This window comes from Mastomys coucha, unplaced genomic scaffold (genome assembly GCF_008632895.1).
Source record: "Mastomys coucha isolate ucsf_1 unplaced genomic scaffold, UCSF_Mcou_1 pScaffold5, whole genome shotgun sequence".
In the NCBI taxonomy this organism is placed as follows: domain Eukaryota; kingdom Metazoa; phylum Chordata; class Mammalia; order Rodentia; family Muridae; genus Mastomys; species Mastomys coucha.
In genome coordinates this window covers 1,781,505-1,806,025 of record NW_022196911.1, presented here as the reverse complement: position 1 = coordinate 1,806,025, position 24,521 = coordinate 1,781,505, and the positions used below count along the sequence as shown (strand labels likewise).

The window sequence follows — 24,521 nt, the reverse complement described above, 5'->3', positions numbered from 1 at the left end:
TTGCTGGAGATTATTTTTTGATGGCAGGCCCTGAGGCCCATGGTCACCACCAGCCTGTTCTCTTTCACTGAGTGCTTAGTATGATCCACTTAGCTGAAGACAGACAAAACCTTTCACTTCGAAATGTCACTAGGTGCCTATCCAAATTCAGTGAATAAATTCTGGACAGAGGTTATCCGTGGATTACTAAGATGACACTTTGTTGTTGCTGTTGTTGTGGTGGTTGTTGTTGTTTTAGTTCTTAATTCATTTCATGACCTTAGGAGTGTTTGTAATCTTCTGCTTTTGATTTGAGGACATTTCTCAATGTTGAGAACTGAACCTTGTATGCACTAGGCTGGCTCTGTGCTACCATGCTACTTCTTAGCCCCACCTTCTGCTCTGTAGATGCTGAGTCTTAAGGAAGCCGTCCTAACTAGAACAAGCTTTGAGAGAAGATAACAAGGGATTACATATCTCTACCAGTTCTATGTTTTCCGTTGCTAGTGTACCCAGTAAAATCTATACATTGTAGTCACCGACCAAAAATATATATATATTTCTTTTGTCCGCAACCTACCTGTACATACTTTAAGCAAGAGCATTTTAAAGTAAATCTCTCCCCTAGCTCTTGGTCAAAGGGATGGAAAGCTAATTCCTGGTGATTTCATCACCTCCCATGGGTTCTCCAGTTTGGAATCAGGGAGAAAGCTGTTCTAGTGGCACATGCTATTTATTACCCATACCCTCGCAGTCACGAGTCCATCATGAAACCTCTTTTGAAAGTGCAGTACAAGGACTGGAGATGCAGCTCAGTGGTAAAGTGTTTGCCTAGCATGCTCAAGGACATGGGTTCAATCTCCAGGACTGTAGAAGATAAAATTCAAGCATAGCATAGCTTCATGATGACCCCATTGACATCACTGAGGTGACACTTCACCTCAATCAAAAGTAACAAGTGTAACTCAAAGCTACTGTCACTATGAGAAACACTGAGAGACAAGATTATACTCTACTGACAAGAATGTGTTGAAAACTGTGTCCTGTGTCACTTTACCTTGTATTTTTTCCTTTCCTTTATTTTGAGGCAGGTTCTTGTCATATAGGTAAGCTGGTCTCCAACTCATGATCTTTCTATCTCCACCTACCAAGTGCTAGGATCTTGCTCATGTGCCACCAAGCCTAGCTACATTTTTGTTCTTTTAATATTCAAATACTGTATGTTTTACTTTGAATTTTGAACTTCATTCCTTGATGACTAGTAAACGTGGCTATATATTTCCTCATAAAACAGTTGGCTTTCACATTGCTCTGAAGCCTTAAGTATTCCAGTTATTTAATGTAAAAGTTGTTCCTGTGGGATTTGTGGTCCTATTAGTCTTTCAATATTTAGGTTTGTGAAAGAGAAAGAAGAAACAATTTGTCAAAAATGGGATAGTGCCTCTCCAGCTCTGAGGACTATGACCTTTAAATTGCAGATCAGTCTGATCTGTTTAAGATTCATATAAAGGCAGTGGTGGCACACACCTTTAATCCCAGCACTTGGGAGGCAGAGGCAGGTGGATTTCTGAGTTCGAGGCCAGCCTAGTCTATAGAGTGAGTTCCAGGACAGCCAGGGCTACATAGAGAAATCCTGTCTTGATAAAAGAAAAAATAAATAAATAAATAAATAAATAAATAAAACAGAGGTTCTCAACCTTCCTAATGCTGCAGTACAGTTCTTCATGTTGTAGCGGCCCCCCAATCATAAAATCATTTTCATTGTTACTTCAGAACTGTAATTTTACTGCTCTTATGAATCATAATGTAAACATCTGAGTCTTCTGAGCCACTTTAGGTGACCACTGTGAAAGGGTCACTTGGCCCTAATGGGGTCAGGACCCACAGGTGTTTCACATGCTTATCATGCATACAAAGTGTGTCTTTAAGGGTTTGTGAGTGTACGTGTGTCCTATTGAAACAGCAGAGTTTTGAACTCTGTTTATTGTTGCTGGAGCGACACCAAGAAGTAAAACAGGCACTGTCTTGTTGAGGGACCACAAAGATGCTGTTCCCAGGCTCTTTGTGCTTGCGAGGGTTGACCTGACAGGGCTGGCTTTCTGTTGGTCTACACAGATGAAGCTGCTGGGTGAATGCAGCGGCAGCATAGATTCCGTGAGGAGACTGGAGCACAAGCTGACGGAGGAAGAGAGCTTTCCTGGCTTCGTTAACCTCAACAGCACAGAGACTCAGACAGCTGGTGAGCACCGTGCCCTCAGTTCGAGGGAGCGATATACAAGATCCCAACCCACTCTGTCACGCCAGGCTCCACCAGCTGCTTAGCCTCCCTCTACAGCATTGTATCCCAGGATAGCAGGAGATGGAGGGTGTCGTGATGTGTCTTCTGCTGCCCCATGTATATTCGAATGCCCTGTCTGATGTACACTGTCAGTTTCTTGTATATGTTTCCAGGGGCCTACTACAGAAGGAGATCAAGGATGGATTGATCTCTTCCCATGCCCTGCATCCCTTCATAAAGCTTGTCATAGTGTTAAATCCCAAGTGGCGAATGTGCTTTACACTACTATCAGTGGAGGAAACAATAGGAAGTCAGAGCTATCACACCCATTTAACAGATGGCAGCAGAAATGACCAGTGACATTACTGTCCTTTCTGTTGCCCTTTAAAGTTAGCCACCCTATAAATATAAAGTGTTCCCTAAACCTCACAGGTATAGAACCCCTGCTCACTGTTCTGTATGTGCTCTGCCAGGTGTGATTGACCGCTGGGAGCTCCTGCAGGCCCAGACAATGAGCAAGGAGTTGAGGATGAAGCAGAACCTTCAGAAATGGCAGCAGTTTAATTCCGACCTCAACAACATCTGGGCCTGGCTAGGAGAGACCGAGGAGGAACTGGACAGGCTCCAGCACCTGGCACTCAGCACCGACATCAACACCATTGAGTCTCACATCAAAAAGCTCAAGGTACCTGTCCCTGCTTTCCTTCCTTGGCACCCAGAAGACCATGGTCATGTGTAACAGCTAACATGTTTCTTTCTCTCTGTCTCTCCTTATCTCTGTATCTCTCTGTCTCTGCCTCTGTGTGTGTGTTTGTGTGTACATACGTGTGTGTGTGTGTGTGTACCCATGTGTATAAACATGTTTATGTAGGTGCAGAAGTACATATATGTGCCCATGCTTGTAGAGCCCTGAGGATAATCTCACTTCTGTATTTATCATTTTGGTTGTAGAGATTTTTTTTTTTTTTGGTTGTTTCTCCTTTTTGAGACAGGACCTCTCATTGGCTAGAATGTATCAATTGGCTATGCTGGCTAGCCAGTGAACTTCAGGGGTCTTCCCATCTGTCTGTCATAAGGATTGTAAGCACACTCCACCATGCCCTGGTTGGTTTGTTTTATATGTGTTATAGGGATCATAATCTGTGCGGCGAATCATTCACTGGCCATCTCCCTGACCGATCCATTCATAAACTTGTCTCTAGTTCTTCACTTCTTCAGGGCAGCAGCCAGAAAGTATCTGGGTTAATCTTCTGAGCAGTGTGACAGAAATGCCTAATGTAATCAGCCCTAGAAGAGGCTAGAAAAGACTGATGGATTCTGAGGGTTTAGTTGGTGGTTGCATAGCTTGGCCTTATGCACATGCGCAGAACATTATGATGGCAGGCATATGTGGAGAAGGACACTGTTCACCTCACAGACTTGGAAACAGGGCAAGAAGAAATAGCTGGGGAACAATATACAGCCTTTGAAGGAGACAACTTTCACCTCTATTTCTACTAGTTAGGAACTAGCTCCTAAATTTCTAGAACTTCTCCAACAAGCATTCAACACCTGAGACTGTTGGCGACATTTTACATTCAGATAATGTCTAACTGCAATGAATAGACTATTCTCCTTTCCCCCAACCATCTCAAACCCAAGCTGTTTATGAAGTTGATTTTAAAGTGTCAAAAAAAAAAAAAGGAGAAGGAGAAGAAGAAGAAGAAGAAGAAGAAGAAGAAGAAGAAGAAGAAGAAGAAGAAGAAGAAGAAGAAGGAGAAGAAGAAGAAGAAGAAGAAGAAGAAGAAGAAGAAGAAGATGTGATCCATCAATTTATCATGTGAACTATCACTTAACAGCTTAGTTAATTAGTATTTTTAAGGAAAGGCCAGTTAGGTTGAATAAAGGACCTGGGACCTCTAGAACCTATTTGATTTCTTCATAAAAGGAATGCAGGTCTGAATAGAGCCTCACTCATCTCTGTGTAGAGCTAGAGAGAAATCATCCCCAAGAACACGCTAGTATGAATCTGGGGGAGACTCTATGAAATCACATGACCTTCTCCAGTCAGTGAGAGTTACTGAATTCATTAGGGCCATGGCAAAAACAATCGCATAGAAATATGTCAAACGAAACAAATCTGTTGAGTTTCTGTGGTGAAACACTTGCCACTGGCCTCTGATTTTGTCCTGGGCTGGTAAGTGCACAGACTTTGTCCCTTAATTACAGGTCTGGTTCTTAAACATCCTCCCCAATGGAGCTGTACTCCCTCGCAGACCCTCGAGAGTCCCCTGTAGACCCAGGCTGCATTTCTTTTTAGTAGCTCTGTAGCTCCTGTGATTTTTGTCTGGAGAACATGAAAACATGTTTTGCTTCAGAACAAAGCCTCCTGGGATAATGAGCATGCTCCCTTTGTGCTCCCATGCCTTTAGTATATGCTATTCATTCCATATTGATGCTATCATGGCTTTTCTTTTGATAATCATGTTGCTTTCCTTTGAACCTCCAGACACAAAAATGAATCTTCCTGCATTCAAATCCCCATAATATTATCCAAGGGGATGCTCTCTGAGCCAGCCCCATGACCTCTGGGACAAAGCACACATGAGGGATGCGATTTACAAGAGCTACATAATGAAATTCATTTTCTCTACAGTTCCTGAAGCATTGTATCTAGGTAGCACTGCATTATAAACAGGCCCCTTTAAAAGAAGACACCTATTGTTGACCAGAATCTCAGACTTAGGCAAAATGAGACCAGAAAGTAAGATCTTGGATGCCATCCTATGTGGCAAGCAAAAGACACCTGTCCCACACCTTTCCCCGCTCCTCTGTCAGTAGATCACTGTTCTCTGGGGATCTGTCAACAGATCCCTGGGGTAATTAAGGACCCTTCAGAATATCTCTCAATGTGTGCTCTTTGTGGTGGCATCTGGAGAATTGTGCTGAGGTCCTATTGGAAGTAAAAATAATAATAATTTGAGTTAGGAACATGACAGAAATAATGAGAAATTATAAGGAAATTTACCCTGTATGGTGTGATCTCCAGAATGCTCACCCAGTGTGGATCTTTGGCTGTTCACCAGACTCTAACCTTTCAGAATTAAACATCTCAGGTTCTTGGTACTGAGTCCTAAACTCTTTTGTTGTTGCCTAGGGGGTTTGTTTCTCTGCTTATTTTTGCTGCCTTGTTTGTTTGTTTGTTTGTTTGTTTTTGAGGTCCAACTGAGTTGATTAAATCATGAAGTAGCCAATTAATTTCTTTCACCATAGCCACAGCCTTTGACAAGAGTCATCATTAATTTGCATGACAATGTGCCTGCATTTCAGGCCACTGGAGCCCAGAACATCAGAATCCAAAGAGCTTCTCATTTCGTTCTTGCACACAGAAGTTTGAGTTCCATTGGTTTAGTGAAATAAGACTATTACACTCAGAAATGTTTTTAAAAGCCAATGTCCTCCTCTTTCAAACTATAGAGCTGGTCTATAGTTTTGCTGCGGTTGGCAGTTCCCTACCATTATTCAGATTCCTTTATTCATTGTACTGGCCATCATTTCTCTCTGTGAGGCTCCTCTTCCCTTGGGGAATCCTTTCCCCCTTTTTAATTTCTAATTCCCATTCTGTGAAGACCTGGTAAAAACATCCTGATAATGTAATAGTACATGAAAATGTAACATCTTTTTTCATATGAACACTTGAAACATGGATTATCTGTGTGTGTGTGTGTGTATGTGTGTGTATGTATATACAGTTGCACATGTGCATGTGAAGGACAGGGGACCCTTGACTGTTACTCTGACAATGCTCTCTGCTTTTTGTTTGTCACGGGGTCCCTAACTGACCCAGCTCTCAATAAGTAGGCTACACTGGCTGGGTGTCCTGTAAGTCCCAGTAGTCATCCAGTCTCTATTCCCAGCTCAGGGTTACAAGCATGCATCACCAAACCAGGTTCTTTTATGTGGATTTTGAGGATTGCACTCAAGTTCTACCTTTAACAACAGAGCTTTCTCCATCTCTGAGTAAAATGTTTTCAAGGGTCTTCAAAGTGCATTTTATACAGGGTTTCTCTCACTGTTCTTTCTTGATTGTTCTCTTTAGGAGCTCCAGAAAGCCGTGGACCACCGCAAAGCCATCATCCTCTCCATTAACCTCTGCAGCTCTGAGTTCACCCAGACCGACAGCAAAGAGAGTCATGACTTGCAGGATCGTTTATCCCAGATAAATGGAAGATGGGACCGAGTGTGCTCTCTGCTGGAGGACTGGAGAGGCATGCTACAGGCTGCGCTGATGCAATGCCAGGTTGGTAGGGCTTAGGGCAGGTGATGACACCAGACCTTAACATTACAGTTGGTTGATGGATGTGGCCGCTCTTCAAAGGCAGCCTTTGAATGAGGTAACTGTTCTTATCATGGGAGAATCTCGACCTGTGAGTTTCGTTCAAGGAGTTTTGTCTAATCTTTTCTCTAGATTAAAAACCAGTGCTCACCAAGTGGACAGTCCATCTTTGACTCATTCATTTATGTTATTTACTCACTCAAAATACATTTACCAAACATTTAGACAGGTAAGTTTTGCACAACATAGCAAGCATGGCAGAACCATCCATTTATGCCAGTGTTTGCCGAGTTTCTTCTGTGTAACAGGTAAGACTCAGAGGAGTGGAGAGAGACAGCCTAGTCTGTGCTTCTGTCAAAGAGACAATAGCAATACAATCTAAAGAGAAACTGACAGGATGGCTCAGTGGATAAGGGTGCCTGCCACCAACCTGGAATTCATGGAGTGGAAGGAGAGAGCTGGCAACTGAACATTGTCCTATGAACTCTACATGTGTGTCTTGCCATATCTATGCCCACCCCCTCACACACACGTCCTTACAAATAAATAAGTAGAATATAAATGTAAGGTAAGGAAATAGTTATCCAGGAATTGATAGGTATGGGTGGGACCATAATGGAGAAAGCTAAAACAGGAGGGAGGGTGTACTGGCTGGTTTTGTGTGTCAACTTGACATAAGCTGGAGTTATCACAGAGAAAGGAGTCTCCCTTGAGGAAATGCCTCCACGAGATCCAGCTGTAAGGCATCTTCTTAATTGGCTATCAAGGGTGGAGGAAGCTCATCAGTGGGCCACATGCTGAATGCTCTAAGCCCCTGGGAAGGTCTGAGACTGGGTCCTCCCGTGGCCCTACCCGGGCTCTCCCCAAGCTGGGTGGTGAGTTCCCAGAAAGCAGGGCTCCCATGCGTGGGCAGACTGGGCAGGAGAGGCCCTGAGTGGGCAGATGCCTCCCTCTCCGGAGCTTGGAACAGACTCCCGGCCAGCATCTCGTGTTCAGTGGCTAAGGTGAGGCACCTCATGGGCCTCATAATCCAATTTGCTTCTTGGTCATGATGTCTTGTGCAGGAATAGAAACCTAATTTAAGACAGAGGGCAAAGGATCCTGTGGACATCTAACTGATGCTGGAAGGTTGTTGTTATGAAGGAGTTCAGCAGTTGGAAGGGCCAGGAAGTATGCAAGGTGTTGCCTCTTTCAAGCAGACAAGAAGGCAGTATGGCCAGGTTATAGCCAGCTAGACAGGAAGTGTCAAGGGGCCAGGTCACACAGAACATTGAGGCTCTGCCAGCTTTGAACTTTGTGCAGGGGGATAGGGCAGGATGGAAAGCCCCTAGGAAGTGGGTGTCCCTTCTGTGTTTCTGCTGGGTCTACTGAAGGGAGTGTCTTGTATACCCACAGGGGCTCATCAATAATAGTGTCAAGTAAGAATGTAAGAAGATGCATGATGGGGCTATAGGATTGAGGCTGTGTCTTTAAAATGTGAGCACACAGAGAAGAGTTGTTTCTTTTCAGATTATCTATTAGCACCATTAGTTTTTTTTTTGTTTTGTTTTGGTTCTCAGAAATTAAGTGTTTTATCGTCAGTGTGCTTTCTGCCTAAATAAGTTAGAAGCTTTAAGTAAACAGATAAAATCATGCTGTGTAATTACAACAGGGCTGCTGAGGTAAGACCATAGCTGCTATACCTCCTGTAACAAGCAGGGCTCCAGAGAGGGGTCATGTACTGGGCATTATGGTGCTGTTGGTTTACTGATGACAGCCTTAGGCATGAATTGAAGCCGGATGGTGGTGCACACCTTTAATCCCAGCACTTGGAAAACAGAGGCAGGCAGATCCCTGTGAGTTCGAGGCCTGCCTGATCTACAAAGAGAGTTCCAGGGCAGCCAGGAACTTATGCTATTATACGGAGAATCCCTGTCCTGAAAAAGCAAAAGAGGGAAGGGAAGGGAAAGGAAGGGAAGAGGAAGGAAGAAAGGGAAGGAAGACGGGGAAGAAGGGGAAAGAAGAAGAGGAAGAAGGGCAAGGGGAGAAAGAAAGAAAGAAAGAAAGAAAGGAAGAAAGAAAGGAAGAAAGAGAGAAAGAGAGAAAGAAAGAGAGAGAGAGAGAAAGAAATTGAAATATATTCTAGAAAATTATTTTATATCTGCTATTTTATGTTCTATATTTTTTTATAGGAGTTCCATGAAATGAGCCACGCTTTGCTTCTCATGCTAGAAAACATTGACAGAAGGAAAAATGAAATTGTCCCAATTGATTCAACCCTTGACCCAGAGACACTTCAGGACCATCACAAGCAACTCATGGTGAGAACTCTGGGTATTTTTTTTTTAAAGGTACATTAAAAAAAAAAAAAAAACCACCACCACCACCACCACCACCAACAAAAACCTTTGCGCGCTCTTACCTTATGCTCTAACTAAAGTCTCTAGCTTAGTTCTATAGGGTTTCCAGTCATGAAACAGACATGTATAAATCACAAGGATAACATGATTAACTGTTAACTCGGTTGCACTCGTCTTAAGTGTTCTTTATGTCAGTTCCCATGTGTCTACTAAGGCAGCCATTTAGGGAAATATACTTACTCTTAATCCAGACTTTGTTTGCTATATATGTAGCCTCAAAACATATGTCTGGGTTTCTTTTTCTGTTGCTGTAAAATAAAACTTCAGAGGGGAAAGGTTTTCTGGCTCCTAATTCGAGGACACAGTCCATCCTAGCAGGGCAGGCCAAGCAGCAAGAGGTTGAAGCAGTTGGTCACATTGCCTCTACCACCAGGAAACAGAGAGATGAACGAATGAATGAATGAATGAGTGAATGACTGCTGGCACTTAGCTCTTGTTCTCCATTTATGCAGTCTCAGGAATGGCCCCTCTCACAATCAAGCCAATCCCCTACAGGAGTGGCCAGAGATTTGTACCCCAGGTGATTCTAGATTCTGTCAAGCTAACAGTTAACAATATATACCACAATGCACTTAATAGCTTATTGTAAAACTGAAATCAAAGCTGTTTAAATGAAAAAAGACAGTTAAGTCAACTCAAGAGGAATTAAATAGGCCAGGAAGAGAGACACAAGCATTGGTGGCAAGTTTGCAGAAAGCTATGGGATAACTTCCTGCCGAATCTTACAAAACCAAAATACCCCTCTCTCATAGAACTTTTTCTGGCACCATGTTCACCCGGAAACTTACTGTGCAAATCCATATTCAAGGAATTGAGAGAATATAATGGACAGCGTAGCTGGGTAATTGCTATAGATGATAAGGAAGCAGGCTTGAGGTCTACTAGGAGAATGTGCTGCACATCGCATCTCTCTGTGTGACCTTGCAGTGTTGTGTCATAGCACTTAGAGTCACTGACCTAAACTCCTGAATGGGTAACTTTTCAGTCACTATTGGGGGATCTTTGAAACCAATAAGACAGTGGTCCTTATGCATTTTTATTCAACCCTGACCTCTGGCAAAAACTGATAAATTTTCAAACACTGCAGGGCATTTAAAAAGATTTAGCTAGACTTCAGAGTATGTCTAGGTGTGTTTGAGTTTCGCTGTACTTAAATTTTAATGTTTTATTTTTCTGTCTAACAAATTATCTTTGATCCCATTTTCATAAGACTTTCCTTTCCTATCTTCATGTCCCTTATTCAGTTTAAACTTCCCCATAGTTCTGACTATGAACCCATGTGTCCAATGAGACTGCTGGGATTTAAGAAGGATTTAGAGGTCTTTTAGAACATATTTGACCATAAAGGTTAGCATGGAGTCCCCATGCCACATTCCATGAGCTTCGGTCCTGTTTGGAGGCTGTATGCCACAGGAGGTCCAAATACAATAGCCCATGCAAGGCAAGTTCCTCTAAGTACCGAAATATCTTAAAGAAATATCTCCTATTATACACGCAGCAAATAAAGCAAGAGCTTCTGAAGTCCCAGCTCAGAGTGGCCTCACTACAAGACATGTCTCGCCAACTCTTGGTGAATGCTGAGGGTTCAGATTGTCTAGAAGCCAAAGAAAAAGTCCACGTGATTGGAAACCGGCTCAAACTTCTGCTGAAGGAGGTCAGCCATCATATCAAGGATCTGGAGAAGTTACTAGACATGTCAAGCAGTCAGCAGGTAAGCCCTCTCAGACACTGTGTGCGGCACCACGTCTCCCCCCTGGAGCCTGAAGCACTGTATCTCCACCTGTAGTAGAAAGGCTCGGATGTGCCACTTGTCAGACTCAGAGTGGCCACTCTCCGTCACCGCTCTTTCAAGAGCTGTCTCCGAATACAAAAGCAGACTCGTAAACTTTTATAACAGATGGTGCTTTTGATTCTGTGAAATCCAAGAGACCTCTTCAGTCTGCTGTCTCCAACCCTGTTGCTGTGACTACTGTGGCATTTCATTCCAACTGTCTATTTAAGAAATGACATGTTTTCCGATATACAGCTATGACAGACCAGCGTGGTCATTGTGTGTGTTTTTGTGTTAAACACTGAGGAGAGCATGTACTCTTCCTTTTGAATCTATTCATTCAGTCATCCATCCATTCACTGAAATGGTCTGTTACATGTTTGTTTTGGACCATTTTTCCCCTTAAATAAACTCTATCGTGGTCACACTGTTAGTTTTGAGACGTGTGCCTATAGATACAGTGGTGCTTGGTAAGACTTCAGTCATTCAGTTGTGAAATCTTTTCACAAACACAAGACTGCTCATTTGTGTGCAGGTATACAAAGCATAACCTCCCCCAAGTCATGGCAGAGTAAAAGCAACACAGTTTTCCTGGCCATACAAAGCAGACTCCTAGACAGCGGTCACTTGTTTTGTACATAAATGCTTTGGATTCTGTCTGTCTGACCATCTGTCTGTCCCAAGTGACCTGAACTTGTAAAGGGGGCTTCTCTCACCAAGCAACTCCCCCCGCCCCGCAAGCCAATTATCAGCACACTCTGCCCATGTCACAAAGAGATAACAAAGCCACAAAAATAAAACACTAGCTATGTTTTCCAGAGGGGCCTTATAAACCTAGGAGGACTAGGTTTCGGTCTTGTCATCTGAATCAGGTTTGTGTGCAGAGAGTCTCACCTTTATGATGGAGATGAAGGTGAAGAGGGCTGAGGTAGAAAGTGAGTCCCTGGGTACTCTGGGATGTGGAGTTGTTGAATGTGACCTTTTTTTTCTTGCAGGATTTGTCTTCATGGTCTTCTGCAGATGAGCTGGACACCTCAGGATCCGTGAGTCCCACATCCGGAAGAAGTACCCCAAACAGACAGAAATCGGTAACTTTCTGTTGACTCTTTTCCAATTGGTCCATGGGTGGGAAGTGTGAGATATGACAGGCTTTGTGTCTACAGGGTCTACAGGCTCAAAACACAACTCCCCAGCCAGGAAAGGGCAGTTAGCCATGTAAAAGTATGCCTCCAGCCTTGTAACATATTCTCAGCAATAAAAAAAGAGTGTTTTTATTTTTGTTTTCGTTTTCCCTTTTAATGAGTACAACATGTGGCTAATATGCAGGAAGAATATTTTCTTTCTTGATCAAGTGGCCATTTCTAGAAATGGTTCCCATGTATACCCTTGGTGGCTCCCTTTTTCAAATTACCATCTTGTGAGTCACTGAATTGATAGGATTGATGAAGTCGCATTGACTGTCAAGAGAAAGGGCTTCTGAGCAATGGCACCCAAAGACTTTTGGGTATTAACCCAGAAAGGGCAGCTACTCAAGCCAACACCGTCCCCAGCCCATGGTGGATACTGCCTCACCAGAGCACACAGAAGATAAACAGCAAAGTTGTCCCCATCCCCCTCTATACCTCAGTTCTCTGTGTATCAGAGCTTGTTTTTATTTTTTTGTTTGTTTGTTTTTTTTTTTTTTGGTCTGGCTTTATAAGTATATTCATTCCATTTCCCCTTAGAGTATAGAAGTAATAATTTCATTTGTATTTTGTCATATATACTTACGTTCTACGCTGATACATGTGTTATCCTTATTAGACTTTCGTTTGTGTTTTTACCAACATTCACTAGTTTCCTAGAGATCCTAGTTTAAGAATGTGAAGGAACACTGGCTTTTCAATTCAAAATATAGCCTTGATTTATCTCGAGGGTGCGACATGTCCAGCTTCATCTCAGTTTCCTATTAAAACTCTTATTATTGACTCTGTGCCCTCTTAAGTTGCCAGAAGGCAAAAGCCTATGTGAATTATTTCTGAAGTATACAGAATGATGAAGTGAACTTCATGTTTGGAATCACTAAGTGCACAGAGTGTCTTATAACACAGAGTCATCTGTGCTTTAGCCTGGAGTGGCAGTGGCAGAGGCTGTGCCCACTGTGGGTACACGCTGCAATCATACCCCATGTTGAGTTAATGGCTGATCCTGTAAAAATGAGCCGAGCCTCCTCCTTCCACTGAAGAGAAGCCAGTTTCCTTGATCTATGGGTATCAATCATTGCGTTTGATTTGTTTGCTCTTTGCTGCCTTCTTAGTTGTTTTCATTGGTTAGCTTGTCTTTATTTGCGTGGACTGAACATTCTTCTTTCTTTACCCCCTGTTCATTGCAAACAGCCACGAGGCAAATGTAGTCTCTCACAGCCTGGACCCTCTGTCAGCAGCCCAAAGAGCAGGTACCTTGTTCTCCTGGTTTCCACCTGTTCAAGAGCCCCCAAGAGGATGATAAAAATTGCCCATGAGTTAAGGAAGCCTCCAATCTGGTGTGTCTCGGGCGGGTAGTAGAGATAGTCCACTCCTTCCTAGTAGACTGGAAGAGAACTCTATCCATAGAGAACAGGTAAATCTGGTAGTGGAATTGGTCTTCCATCAAAATTTTGTTTCTCTGTATTTACTCCATCTGGTCTCGGGGATCAAAACATCCTCTGTGTGTCCCTGAATATGCGATTCAATTAGTGGCACAACTGCTATTGGTTCATGGCAGATTTTATCATCCTCTTCCCTTCTCGATTTTACAAGAAGACAGGTGAATTGTTTCACCCCTCACAGAACCCACAAATCTGCATAAAATATACTAACCTCCCCAAGTTTGTTGTTTTTTTTTTTAATTTTACTTTCCCGTTTTATCCAGATTGTGGGTTTTAGATTTTTAAAATGACCAAGCCAAATTTGGGGTTCTTCACTTAAAATTACGAAGCACTTTTCTAGCCTCTTCTGCTTGCCCTAACACTCAGCTCCCAGCAACACACTCCCCTTCCTCAAACTTGGGGAGCTCCTTCGCCCTGAATCCAGCGTCAGCCCTTGCCCTGTTTCAGTCACCCCTATGCTGCTGCACCTCACACTTGCCTCTAGGGTCCCCATTGTCCCCACAGTTAGCAATGCTTCGCCATTTCTGTTGTTGGTGTGGTGTCTGTACGCCTCGGACCTGCCACCACTCAGCTTATGTTCCCTCAGAAAAATTTTTCTTTCTTTTCTTTCTGTTTTTTTCTTTCTTTTTTTCTTTCTGTGAAATGAAAATACTTTTCTCATAGCCGAGTTTTCAGTCATAGTTCCAACCAGTTCCCTATAAAACATCTGCCCCTTTGGAAACTTATCACCACTGAGAAGAGATCTAAATGGAGATGAGGAAATGTATAGCTGTAAACTTCCTCTCAATAATAGTTTTGGTTTATCGGCTGTGCAGTGCGGGGCTGGCTATTTTATGCATCATCTCTAGTCAGCTGAGGTAACAGAGCATATTTTTATATGCTTTCTTGTTTCAAGCCCCCCCCCCCCTTTACTGTAATCCCCTCCTCCTGCCTTTATTTTTGCATTTGGTTGGTTAGTTGGTTTGAAAACAAGGGTCTGGTTTTTGTTTTCAACAATCTGTAATAAAATAGCAATAGTGGAATATGGAATAAAGCTCCCTAGTACCTAGGCAGATAATGATGGTCATCTGTGGGTGGTCTTATGCCCTCTTAGCCATTCACCTACAAGGAAAAGCATTGCATTATCTAATTCCTCTTCTCCCACAAACTAATTGTGGATGTGCCATGGCCAGAGGTGAAGACATCCCATAGCAGTCCTTTGAGAAAACCACAGATCCAGTCCTCTGATTGATAAAAGGGATGCTGCTGATAAGGGAGAAGGCAGTTAGATAGCAGCAAGAGTAGCTCATCACTGTTGGCTCCCAAATACCAAATCTATCTGCTCCCCTAAGTAGGCTGCCACCTCGGCCTGCTGAATGGCTAAGGGGATGTTTCTTAGGGCATCTGTCGCTTTCATGTGGCTGACAGGGCTTTTGCCAATGGGGCCTCTCCACCTTCTCGTTGCAATGCCCACAAAGCTCCTATCGGCTCTATTCTGCCCAGCATCGCTAATTAACACTTGCCTGAAAATTCACCAGTGCTCACTTGGGTTACTTGGGAAGCTTCACCTGGATGACCTGCTCCGTCAAATACCTTGGCAAACAAGCTATGGTTGAGTATTCTGGGGCTTTTTAACTCTATGGAAGCTTGGATTGGGTGCATTCAACCCTGTCGATGGGTACGGAGGGGATGTTCACTTAAAGTCTAGGCAGCTATCCATTCTTTGGCACAGAAACTGCCCTTGTGTTTGATCTTGTAATGCTCCAACAAATCTGGAAGGTTACTGAAGAAGCACGGGATTTAGAGACAGATGCCATCTTCTGAAAACAAAAAGGAACTAATTTGGGAAGGTATTGGTTTAAAGGGAGAGGTTGTATTTTGTTGTGGTTTCAACTCAGTGGTAACAACATCCTCACCTGTTACATATTTCAGTTGAAATTTAAGTTGACAATTTCTTGAGAATTACAATAGTCTAATTGGATGGAGGCCAGTTACTCAGAGTCTCTTTAGGCCCCGAACCTACAAAATCAATACATGATGATTTCTTCCATTAAGAGATTTGCAATGGATGAGAGTCCAGAGATTCCTAGAATCAATTACAAGGAGCTTCCAAAGAACTTGCTAAGATTATAAGAAACCAAAAATACAAAACAAAACTGTGCCTGTGTTTATACTGCCCCATAATACTCACGGTTTTCTTTGAGGAGAAGCACGTAGAAGTGTGCCTTCAGAACAATGCTGTTTGTGGTCCCAGCATCTGACCTAAGATTGTGTAACCCTGTCACCAAAAGTCTTCAATACAGATATTCATGGATGAGCAACAGTTTAAAAAACTGGGAAGGTGATGTGCTAGTTTTCGGCAAGATGGTAGACTGTGATTCTCTTTGCCCTGTGCGGGATGAAGGATGACTTCACTCTACAGCTGAGAACACAGAGAGGCAGAACTTTTCTGGATGCTTTTTGTTTTGGCTTCTTCTATACAGAGAATTAAGAAGGAACAGGAGCCAAAAAGGACTGGCTGAAGTCCTGGTAGGAGGCACAAGAAAGAGGAGTCCTTTCAAATTGGTTCAAGGTAGTCAAATATATTTAAGCAAGCCAGTAGGGGGTTTCTTTTGCTTGTTCACTAAAGGATTCCTATAAGTGCTATTCAGTTGATGGTGAAATTTGTTTTCCAATTTCTTCCACTGGACTCTTCCTGGAAGCCCATTGTTCAAAGCATCCAATGAGCCTTAGCATAAAGCAGTTGCCCTTAGAAAGAGCCAGCGGCCTTCATGCCTGAAGATAACTGTGGGGTGGGGCACCAACAGGCTTCTCTTTTGCTCTTTTGAAGTGGAATGTCCCAGTGTTTGGGGGTAAGGAGTCAAGCAGTTTGGGAAATAATATCTTTGAAACCACCGTTAGTAAGTCAGAAATGTTTTCCCGAGAGAACAGACTGAATTCAGCAGTTTTCAAGGACATTACTCAGCACACCTCAGTATAGCCATACAGAGAATAACTGTTAGGTGCTGGCATTTATTTAATACTTAATGTGTTTTAAGCACCTTGCTAAGCATTGTGCCTATTACCTCAGCTAACCTTAAATCCTCGTGACATGGCTAGCTAGATCTCTCAACTTACAGACAAGAACAAGAGATTAGAAACATAAACATAGGTCTCATAAGACTCTGGACCCTACTATAGTGAAAAGACACCTCTCTCCCACTGGGGTGTCCATAGTAGGATTAAATCAAGCAGTGTGTGCATAGGACCAGGTGAACATTCCATTTGGAAGGAGGGAATAACAGAGCCCTCAGTTACTTCTTGCAATTTGCCTTCTCAGCACACTGCTAGGAGCTACTGGATTTTGAAGACATGAAGATGGGCAGCAATTTTCATGTCTAACAAGTGTCAAAACAAGCTGAAAATACTTTTTCCCCCTCAGCTTTGTAAGATGTATGCATGTAATTATCTCATTATAACTTCCTTGGTCCTGTAGAATTTGCAAAATGAGTTACGTACTGTAAGTGGATTCTCAGGCCTCAGGGTTCTCTTTGTTATGTGCACCTTCTTTTGGGTCATTTGTTTTTAGACCCTGCTCCATCCCTTACCATCCTCCTTCCTCCATGAGTATGTGTTCTAAAAAGTGACAAACAGCCATTTATCTGCCAATTTGAAAGAGATTGAAGAGAAAGATGGGATAGAGATTTACTGGAGAGAATAAACACATGTTATTCTGGACAAAATTACTTAAACTATCCCTACTGACTAAGTTCTTTGGGTAGAGTCACACAGTTAGGTGTTCCCATAGAAAAGCAGTCTACACTGTCACCCACATCTATACAGAAGCCATTGAAGAATGACCACCAGCAAGTCCACTTATCACCATTCCTCTGTCTTCTATTGAATTTCCCAGGACTCTTGAGAATTGGATGATCTTAGGTCAATAAGTTAATATCAAAATAAGCACCCTTTTACGCTGAGATGATGAACCTATTGGTGCTAAAAATCTCTAAGGCAGAGTCACCCTGATGGAGCTACTTTGAAACTCTGAGAATTCTTGTCGTTACTCCAGGTTGGGTGAACACTTGTCTCAGTTGGCAGACTGGACATTTAGTCAACTGCACTGATAGCCACTAAGTACTATGTGTTCTCTTTGTCCCTGCCTCCTCAGCCCATTAGTTCTCACTAAGTTGGCATTCAACAGAAGAAGTCAGGTGGTGGTTACATTTTACTAAAGAATGTTCTGATGTTGTTAAATGTGCCATGTCCTTCAAAGGATTCTGTCACATGTGAGCCCATGCTCTCCAAATGATGACCTTTCTAGTTCTTGTCAGGAGTGAACTGGTCATGACAAAGCCTCTGTCTTTTTGATCTTGGCCTTTAACCTCACAGAAGCTAATAATTGACAAAGAGAAGCTATCCAGCTTCGTTTGATTGAATTCTCAATTGTCTTGTGGACCTTTTCCCATCCCTAAAGTGTCTAAATATCTCCTGATGGAAGTAGTCTTGAGAAATGGAGCTTTATCTTCTGCCATTGCACTGTCATTTATCCAGGGTCAGTGCTGTTTGCCAGGGACTATTTTCACATCAACATGTACTGAAGGATCATGCCAAAAAAAGACCCAGTACAGAGTCTGCCCTTCCCTTTTATCTCATTTTTCTCAGGACACTTTAAGACAAACTATTAAATAACCCATCGAAGAAAAATTACTTTGGTACTTAATATACTAAGCCATCCATCTTTTATGAAAATAAGAAAAGGAAGCCCAGAGAAGCAGGTGTAGCTACCTGAGGATTTTGTGACTTCCTGGAAACAATCCTCTGACAGAGATAGAATGGCATGTGACAAATGCCTTTATGACTAGAAACGTTGATTTTAAACACAAGGAAATCATTTCCCAATGTTTTAGGATGAAAACATTGATATTTGCTTCTACATGTGAAATATATATAACATAAATGTGCCGGTCATTCAAGTCACCAACCAAAGGATAGTGTATCAAGGAGTGTGGTGGGCAGGAGTCTGGGGAAGATCTTGATAGATTTATTTTTAATGTGTCATTTGGCTACTGTTAGAGTCAGAGTCCTGGAGATGGGAAAAATAGCTCAGTCCTGTGTTTGCTGCATAAGCATGAGGCTGTGAATTCAGACACTCAACATCCTAGAAAATACATCTGAAATTCTGGTGCTGAGGAGGCAGAGACAGTAGAGCTCTTTATTGGTCAGCTAGTCTTGCTGAGTGCATGAGCTTAGGTTCAGTGAGAGACCCTGTCTCCCAAAATAGGAAAGATAGTAATAGAAGGATACATCTGACATCAACATTTGGTCCCACAACCACCCAAACATACACAAAAAATGTACACACACACACACACACACACACACACACACACACACACTGATCCTTAAAGAGGGTCCAAATTGTGATCATTGAAGTCTCAGGCTGTTTTCTTCACTGGGCCCCTTGCTAGCAATCTCAGCTCAAGCCTTCGTTCTGAAAGCCTTCTCTCCATCATCTGGAAGATGAAGCTAGTACATGCACACCTCAGCTGTGAGGCGTAAATGGGGAACACCCAAGTGTTGCCTAGCATTTTTTCAGGATAAATGCTAACTCTCCTTAGCTACTTACCTACAAGGAGAGAAAAAAAAAAAGGCTACATATACCACCCTATATATGCAGGAATATTTTATAATTGGGTAGCTTAGGAAGTTTCTATCCCACCCCCTTCTCCCTTGGTAAGACACATCATACTTATTTTACACTTCACTGTTTTTCCTTGAAACATACATTTTCTGCTATCCAGCTAGTTAGGAGTAACTCATTAGGTTTGGCATCAAGGAATTTTCCCATTAGATGGTGAGGCAACTGTTTTGGTCTCTCAGTTTGGGCCTGTTTATACTGACAAGTCAGTAGAACTCACAAATCATTTAGAACATGGAATTGAAAAACTAGAGGCTCTCTGGCCTCATTAGAAGAGCCTGTCACACCGAGGCAAGCTGAGTTGGTCAGGTTACACTGCCTTTCATTATGGGATTCAGGGAGAAGTGAGGTTGTAGTTTAGGGGGGTGACTTTTCTCCCTCCATTGTACTTCAAAACCATATTATAGACACAAGGACAAGGCAGTGTGAACTGCTTAGGACTTTAACACTGGCCTCTCTCCAATCCTCCTTCTACAGTTTAATAACAGATTTGAGTAGCTCCTCTGTTCCCTTTAAGAAGATTATGCCTGTATTTTTTTGTAACACTTATTTTCTCAGGCACCATGCCTCTTCCCCCACTAATCTCAGGGTAATCCATCTTCAGAAATTAACAGCCAACTGGGAAGCTGCAAACATCCTGTCTCCTTAGAACCTAGACCTGTGGAGTTACCAACAGAGCTTTCATCTCTCTCCTTATAACAAAGGCATCTGATGTCCTTATGTTTAATTATACTTAACTCTTGAGAGAATTCAGACTGGGGCCTTGGGAATACATCTTCTTGGCATATCTAGTATTTTTTGCTCACAGGATGCCATTAGATATATGTGTCCTGTTGTTAAAAACAACAACAACAACAACAAAATTCTTAGCCATTTTCACAAGGAACCCAACAGAGCATTAATGACTGCTCCAAACAGAAGAGAACCACACCAACTTAGAACAAATTGCTTCCACATTCAGGACTTCGGCCACTGTTTCTTATGAATGCCCCAAACCCCTGTGCTTTCCCTAATGCACTTAAAGCAAAAATAGGAAAACTTGCCACTTTGAATCTAGAAAGAGCTTCAAGGTGACACCATTTTCTCTGGGAAAACAGTGGTGGTTACACAAAGGCACTGCATTAGTGATAGACCAGACTAGAATCTGCTCTTCATGCCTTGTGTTTTGGAGACAGACTTCGTTGCGTACTTTGTGTAGTTTTGAAACTATGTTATTCTGTTGAAACATTATTCTGGACTGTTAAGTTCCCCCACCCTGTACAAATATTATCTACACTGGCATAACCATCTGTCCAAAAGCCAGTGAAGAATGGCCATGAGCAAGTCCACTTATCAAAGTTGTTCTGCCTTCTCTTGAATTTCCCAACATTCTCAAAACTTGTCTGATCTTTCTTAGGTCAGTAAGTTAATATCAAAAAGTGCCAGGAGCAGATGTTAGTGAGCAGGTACAAGATGAAACCAGGGCATAATCTGAGATGACGTAGCTTCCCTGGGTCTGAGCAGGGTGACTGCGGACACTCTTAACCTTACGCTATGTAGATTTGATCTTACTCGGGGTGCTTAGAAGTGGGGTTCTCACAATTCATTTTGTCTAACTGTATTTCCGATATTCTGAAACCAAAAGAGTACCACAACATCTATATCTTAGTTATCCTGACTTTATTTCATTTATGCAATTATCATTATTGATGGGAAAGTGTTCACCAAATTGAGTGGAGGGAGCATAAGTTGGATGCATTTTGTCACCTTTAATTGACCGATTGGATGTTTAGTTCCGAGTTAGTGTCGTTTCCCATCACTGTTCCTTTGGTAGTAGGCAAGCGACTCAGGCAGCCTGCAGAAGGCTCACAGCTCTTATCTTGGTGGTTGGGAAATGACATGGGCACCCTATGGAAGACTGACTACTTAGTACCAAATTGGGTTGTGTTTTGCATGGCCCTTTATGTCCCAGGAAGGCACTAGAGCAAACCCCTCCTGTATTTGAGTTGAGTTGTTTATGTCAATTCTTCCCTTAGGTCCACAAACGGTGGCTCCGATTCCTCCCTTTCTGAACCCAGGCCATCACAGGTGGGTCGAGGTTTCCTGTTCCGGGTCCTCCGGGCAGCTCTTCCCTTTCAGCTGCTCCTGCTGCTGCTGCTTATCGGACTCACCTGCCTTGTACCCCTGTCGGAGAAAGACTATAGCTGTGCCCTCTCCAACAACTTTGCTCGATCTTTCCATCTGATGCTCAGATATACCAACGGTCCTCCTCCACTCTGAAGCTAGCAGACGGCCCAGCACAAGCCCAGGCTGTCAGAGAAGACGTGATCTTGGCAGAGGTCCTCATATGGCAGCTTCAGTTCTCCATACCCTGTGTGTAAAAAAGAAAAAAGAAAAAACAAAAAACAAAAACTGAGCCTTCGGATATGGACGGTAAACAAAAGGAGGCGCACAACCATGGGATTGGTACCGTGTCATGTGACACTCTGAGCCTTAATACTAAAGAAATTAAGTTAAGGAGATGTAGTGTTCCCTGGACCCATGAAGTCTGGGCCTTTGGCATAGCCAATGGCTCTCTTTACTGGGCCATCTGGGCAGCTTTCCTATGGTGCTGCTCGATCAACCCAAAAGCCCCTCCTCCAGGCACCATGTCAGTATCGTACAATCTACCAGCGCACCCCTGCTGGAAGGCAGCTTCCTTTCTGTCTTGTTTTCTTTGGGGCATGATGTTTCAATGTTGCTTTAGAGGCACAGGCTGTAAATCTTGAAAAGCACTTTTTTTTTTTTTACAAAAAAAAAAGTATAAAGAAAGTCTGGATGTAAGAAATAAAATCATGGAAAGCTTTATGTGAAGAAAATTGAATGTTATAGTATAAAAAAGATATTTATGTATGTACAGTTTGCTAAAGCCAAGTTTTTGTTTGTCGATTTCTTTGCATTTATTATAGACACTATAAAGAACATTGTTGTCCGTGCTTTTTCTCCCTTTAAAACGTAATTTGAATTTTCATTATTCACTGAGATGCAACCTAAATTATCTTTCTGCTGTTAGTATTAAACCACACTTTATGTCTGGCAATATAATTTACATGCTAAGTAGCATGTATTTGGATGTTTTGGTGTAGGAAGAGAGAGAGAGAGAGAGAGAGAGAGAGAGAGAGAGAGAGAGAGAGAGAGAGAGAAATTTGAAGTCATAGAACAAGTTTCCCCCGAAAGCAAATGTGAAAAAAAACCAAATCACATTTTCTAAGTGGGACGATATGACAGTTATACTTGGTGGCTGGTCTCCTTCCCATCACTCTGGTAGTCAGTGGAATTAACAAGAAATTCCAGCATTCACAGCCACTGCCTCAGAGGAGCAACACAATACATGTTGGATTCTTTGTGACTACAAAACCCAAAGTGGTTCTTGCTACTTCGGTACACAGGAAGTTGAATTCACATATTCCTTATGAAAACTAGAGAGAAACACCTAATATTGCCCTTTTGTCTTCGTTCTAAAATTTTGGGTTTTACCCATACTTGCTTTTTTTCTTTTTTCCTTAATGAATGGAGCAAGAAGGTAAGGGTGAACGGAAAGAAAGGGGTAGCTAGAGGAGGTGTGTATGAACACCGGAGAAGCCTCTTCCTCTGTACCAATCAGATCTCCTGGATTCCACTAAGATCCCGTTCAGAGCCCTCTGCTCACATCCATCCCAAAGGGGCACATGGCCCATGAATCTTCCTGCAGCCTCCTTTTAGAGCGCTGCTTTTCCATTAAGCTCCTGTTGATCCTTAGCTACTAGGTAAGATAAACATTTCCTTCTTTAGTATTTATGCTTTAATACATAAGGTGCCAACACACCATCATTGGGCTAAGACAGGACAATTGAAGAGTTAGAAGCCAGCTAAGGCTTTTACAGTAAGATGCTATCTCAAAATAAAAAATAAATAAAATATTAAAAAAAAAAGAAAGATGATTTTATTCTACCCTATGACCTTGCCAACTACAGCTATTATAGAGTGATTTGATGCAAATTAAATTAAAATTTATCATTGATAATGTTAGGAGGTACATATACATTGAAACTTCTCTTTGAAATAGGTTCGGGTACCCCAGAGCATGCTTCCAAGGTGCACTGGATACTGGTTTACGTTGGCTGCTCTCTGAATTTGAAAGGACAGGTTCCCATTTTCCTTTATGTCCTCTCTGCTTCCTTTGCCACCTTGGCCACACTAGTCCCCTAAATATCCAAGTTTATAGAGTCTGCTAAATAAATTATTTACAGCAATCTGGGGCCCTTACCAGGCCCTGAAGCTGTCTCCTCTAGTTTCTGCCATGGAATCGGTTGGGTATCATCTCAGCAGACATCTGTTCCAGGGCTCAGGAAGCTGAGGAACTTGAACTCACTTCAGACTTTCCGTCCATCTCTGGGGCAGGGTGAGGGCATGTGCATTTACACATCTACTTGCCTGATAGTATCCCCACTGTGGATAAGCACTTCTTTTTTAATTAATTAATTAATTAATTAATTTTATTTTATTTATTTACATTTCAAATGTTATCTCCCTTTCCTGTTTCACCACACAAACCCCCATCCTATCCCTCTCTCCCTGCCTCTATGAAGGTCCTCCCCCACCCACCAACCCACTCCCACTCACCACCCAAGCATCCCCCTACACTGGGGCAACGAGCCTCCACAGAACCAAGGGCTTCCCCTCCCATCGATGACCGACTAGAGGCCATCCTCTGCTATACATGCAGCTGGAGCCATGGGTCCCTCCATGTGTACTCTTTGGTTGGTGGTTTAGTCGCTGGGGGCTCTAGGAGGTGCACTTAGTTGATATTGTTCCTCCTATGAGGTTTCAATCCTCTTCCACTAACTTCAGTTCTTCCCCTAACTCTTCCATTGTCTTTCATTCTTACTGTCCCTTCCCTCCTTTCTTATGAGCCAGCTCACAAGCTACTTCTTGGTTGAAGAATATTCTGGTCCCTTCTCAACCATCCTTGACTTCCCTGCACTGAGCATTCCTCTTTGGGACATCCCTAGCGTGGGTGCTGTGTTGTCTTCTGTTAGGCAGTTCCTACCTAATTTCCCCCACAACAACCCCCAGGAATGATGTTCCTTTGTAAAAATGAAAGGCAGCTCTGAGAGACTGCCACCGGCGTGCAATCAGAGCCCTGGGCACAGGTCCGAGATGAGGCATTCTTCAGCTTCCACTCCCCTCTCGTGACCCTGGCCTTTCTGCTTCAAGTAGAAGTTTTGCCTCCAGCTCACTCAAGTCCTTCCAGGTCATGGAGCTGCACTGTGAAGCAGCGGTGGTAGAGAAGGCAAGTATGAGGGAACCTCAGAGGCATCTCCTCTCCATGTGTAGCTAACTCCCTTCCACACACTTCACATTATTGAAGACTCCAGTATTAGCATGTCAGAAGAAAAAAAAAAAAACATTCTTTCCACTGTGCTGGTTATCAAACCCAGGACATCGTACATGCTAAACACACTGTCACTGAAGTATACCCCAAACCCTACAGAGA

The 24,521-nt window shown here is 42.7% G+C and overlaps 1 protein-coding gene across 15 annotated transcripts in view; it reads left to right on the top strand.

Moving 5' to 3' along the window:
• The window catches only part of Syne1 (spectrin repeat containing nuclear envelope protein 1), a 506,592-nt gene extending 484,625 nt beyond the window's left edge, over positions 1-21,967 (top strand). For 10 of the 15 annotated variants that reach the window (XM_031352587.1, XM_031352588.1, XM_031352585.1 and 7 more), the window contains 8 exons: positions 2,095-2,218; positions 2,731-2,942; positions 6,336-6,536; positions 8,744-8,872; positions 10,470-10,682; positions 11,738-11,830; positions 13,118-13,176; positions 21,043-21,286. In XM_031352587.1, coding sequence (XP_031208447.1) covers positions 2,095-2,218; positions 2,731-2,942; positions 6,336-6,536; positions 8,744-8,872; positions 10,470-10,682; positions 11,738-11,830; positions 13,118-13,176; positions 21,043-21,286 — 1,275 coding nt within the window. Of the gene's footprint in view, positions 1-2,094; positions 2,219-2,730; positions 2,943-6,335; positions 6,537-8,743; positions 8,873-10,469; positions 10,683-11,737; positions 11,831-13,117; positions 13,177-21,042 lie in introns of all 15 variants that reach the window. The other 5 variants (XM_031352591.1, XM_031352581.1, XM_031352598.1 and 2 more) reach the window with 3 other exon arrangements.
• The last annotated feature ends 2,554 nt before the right edge of the window (positions 21,968-24,521 follow it).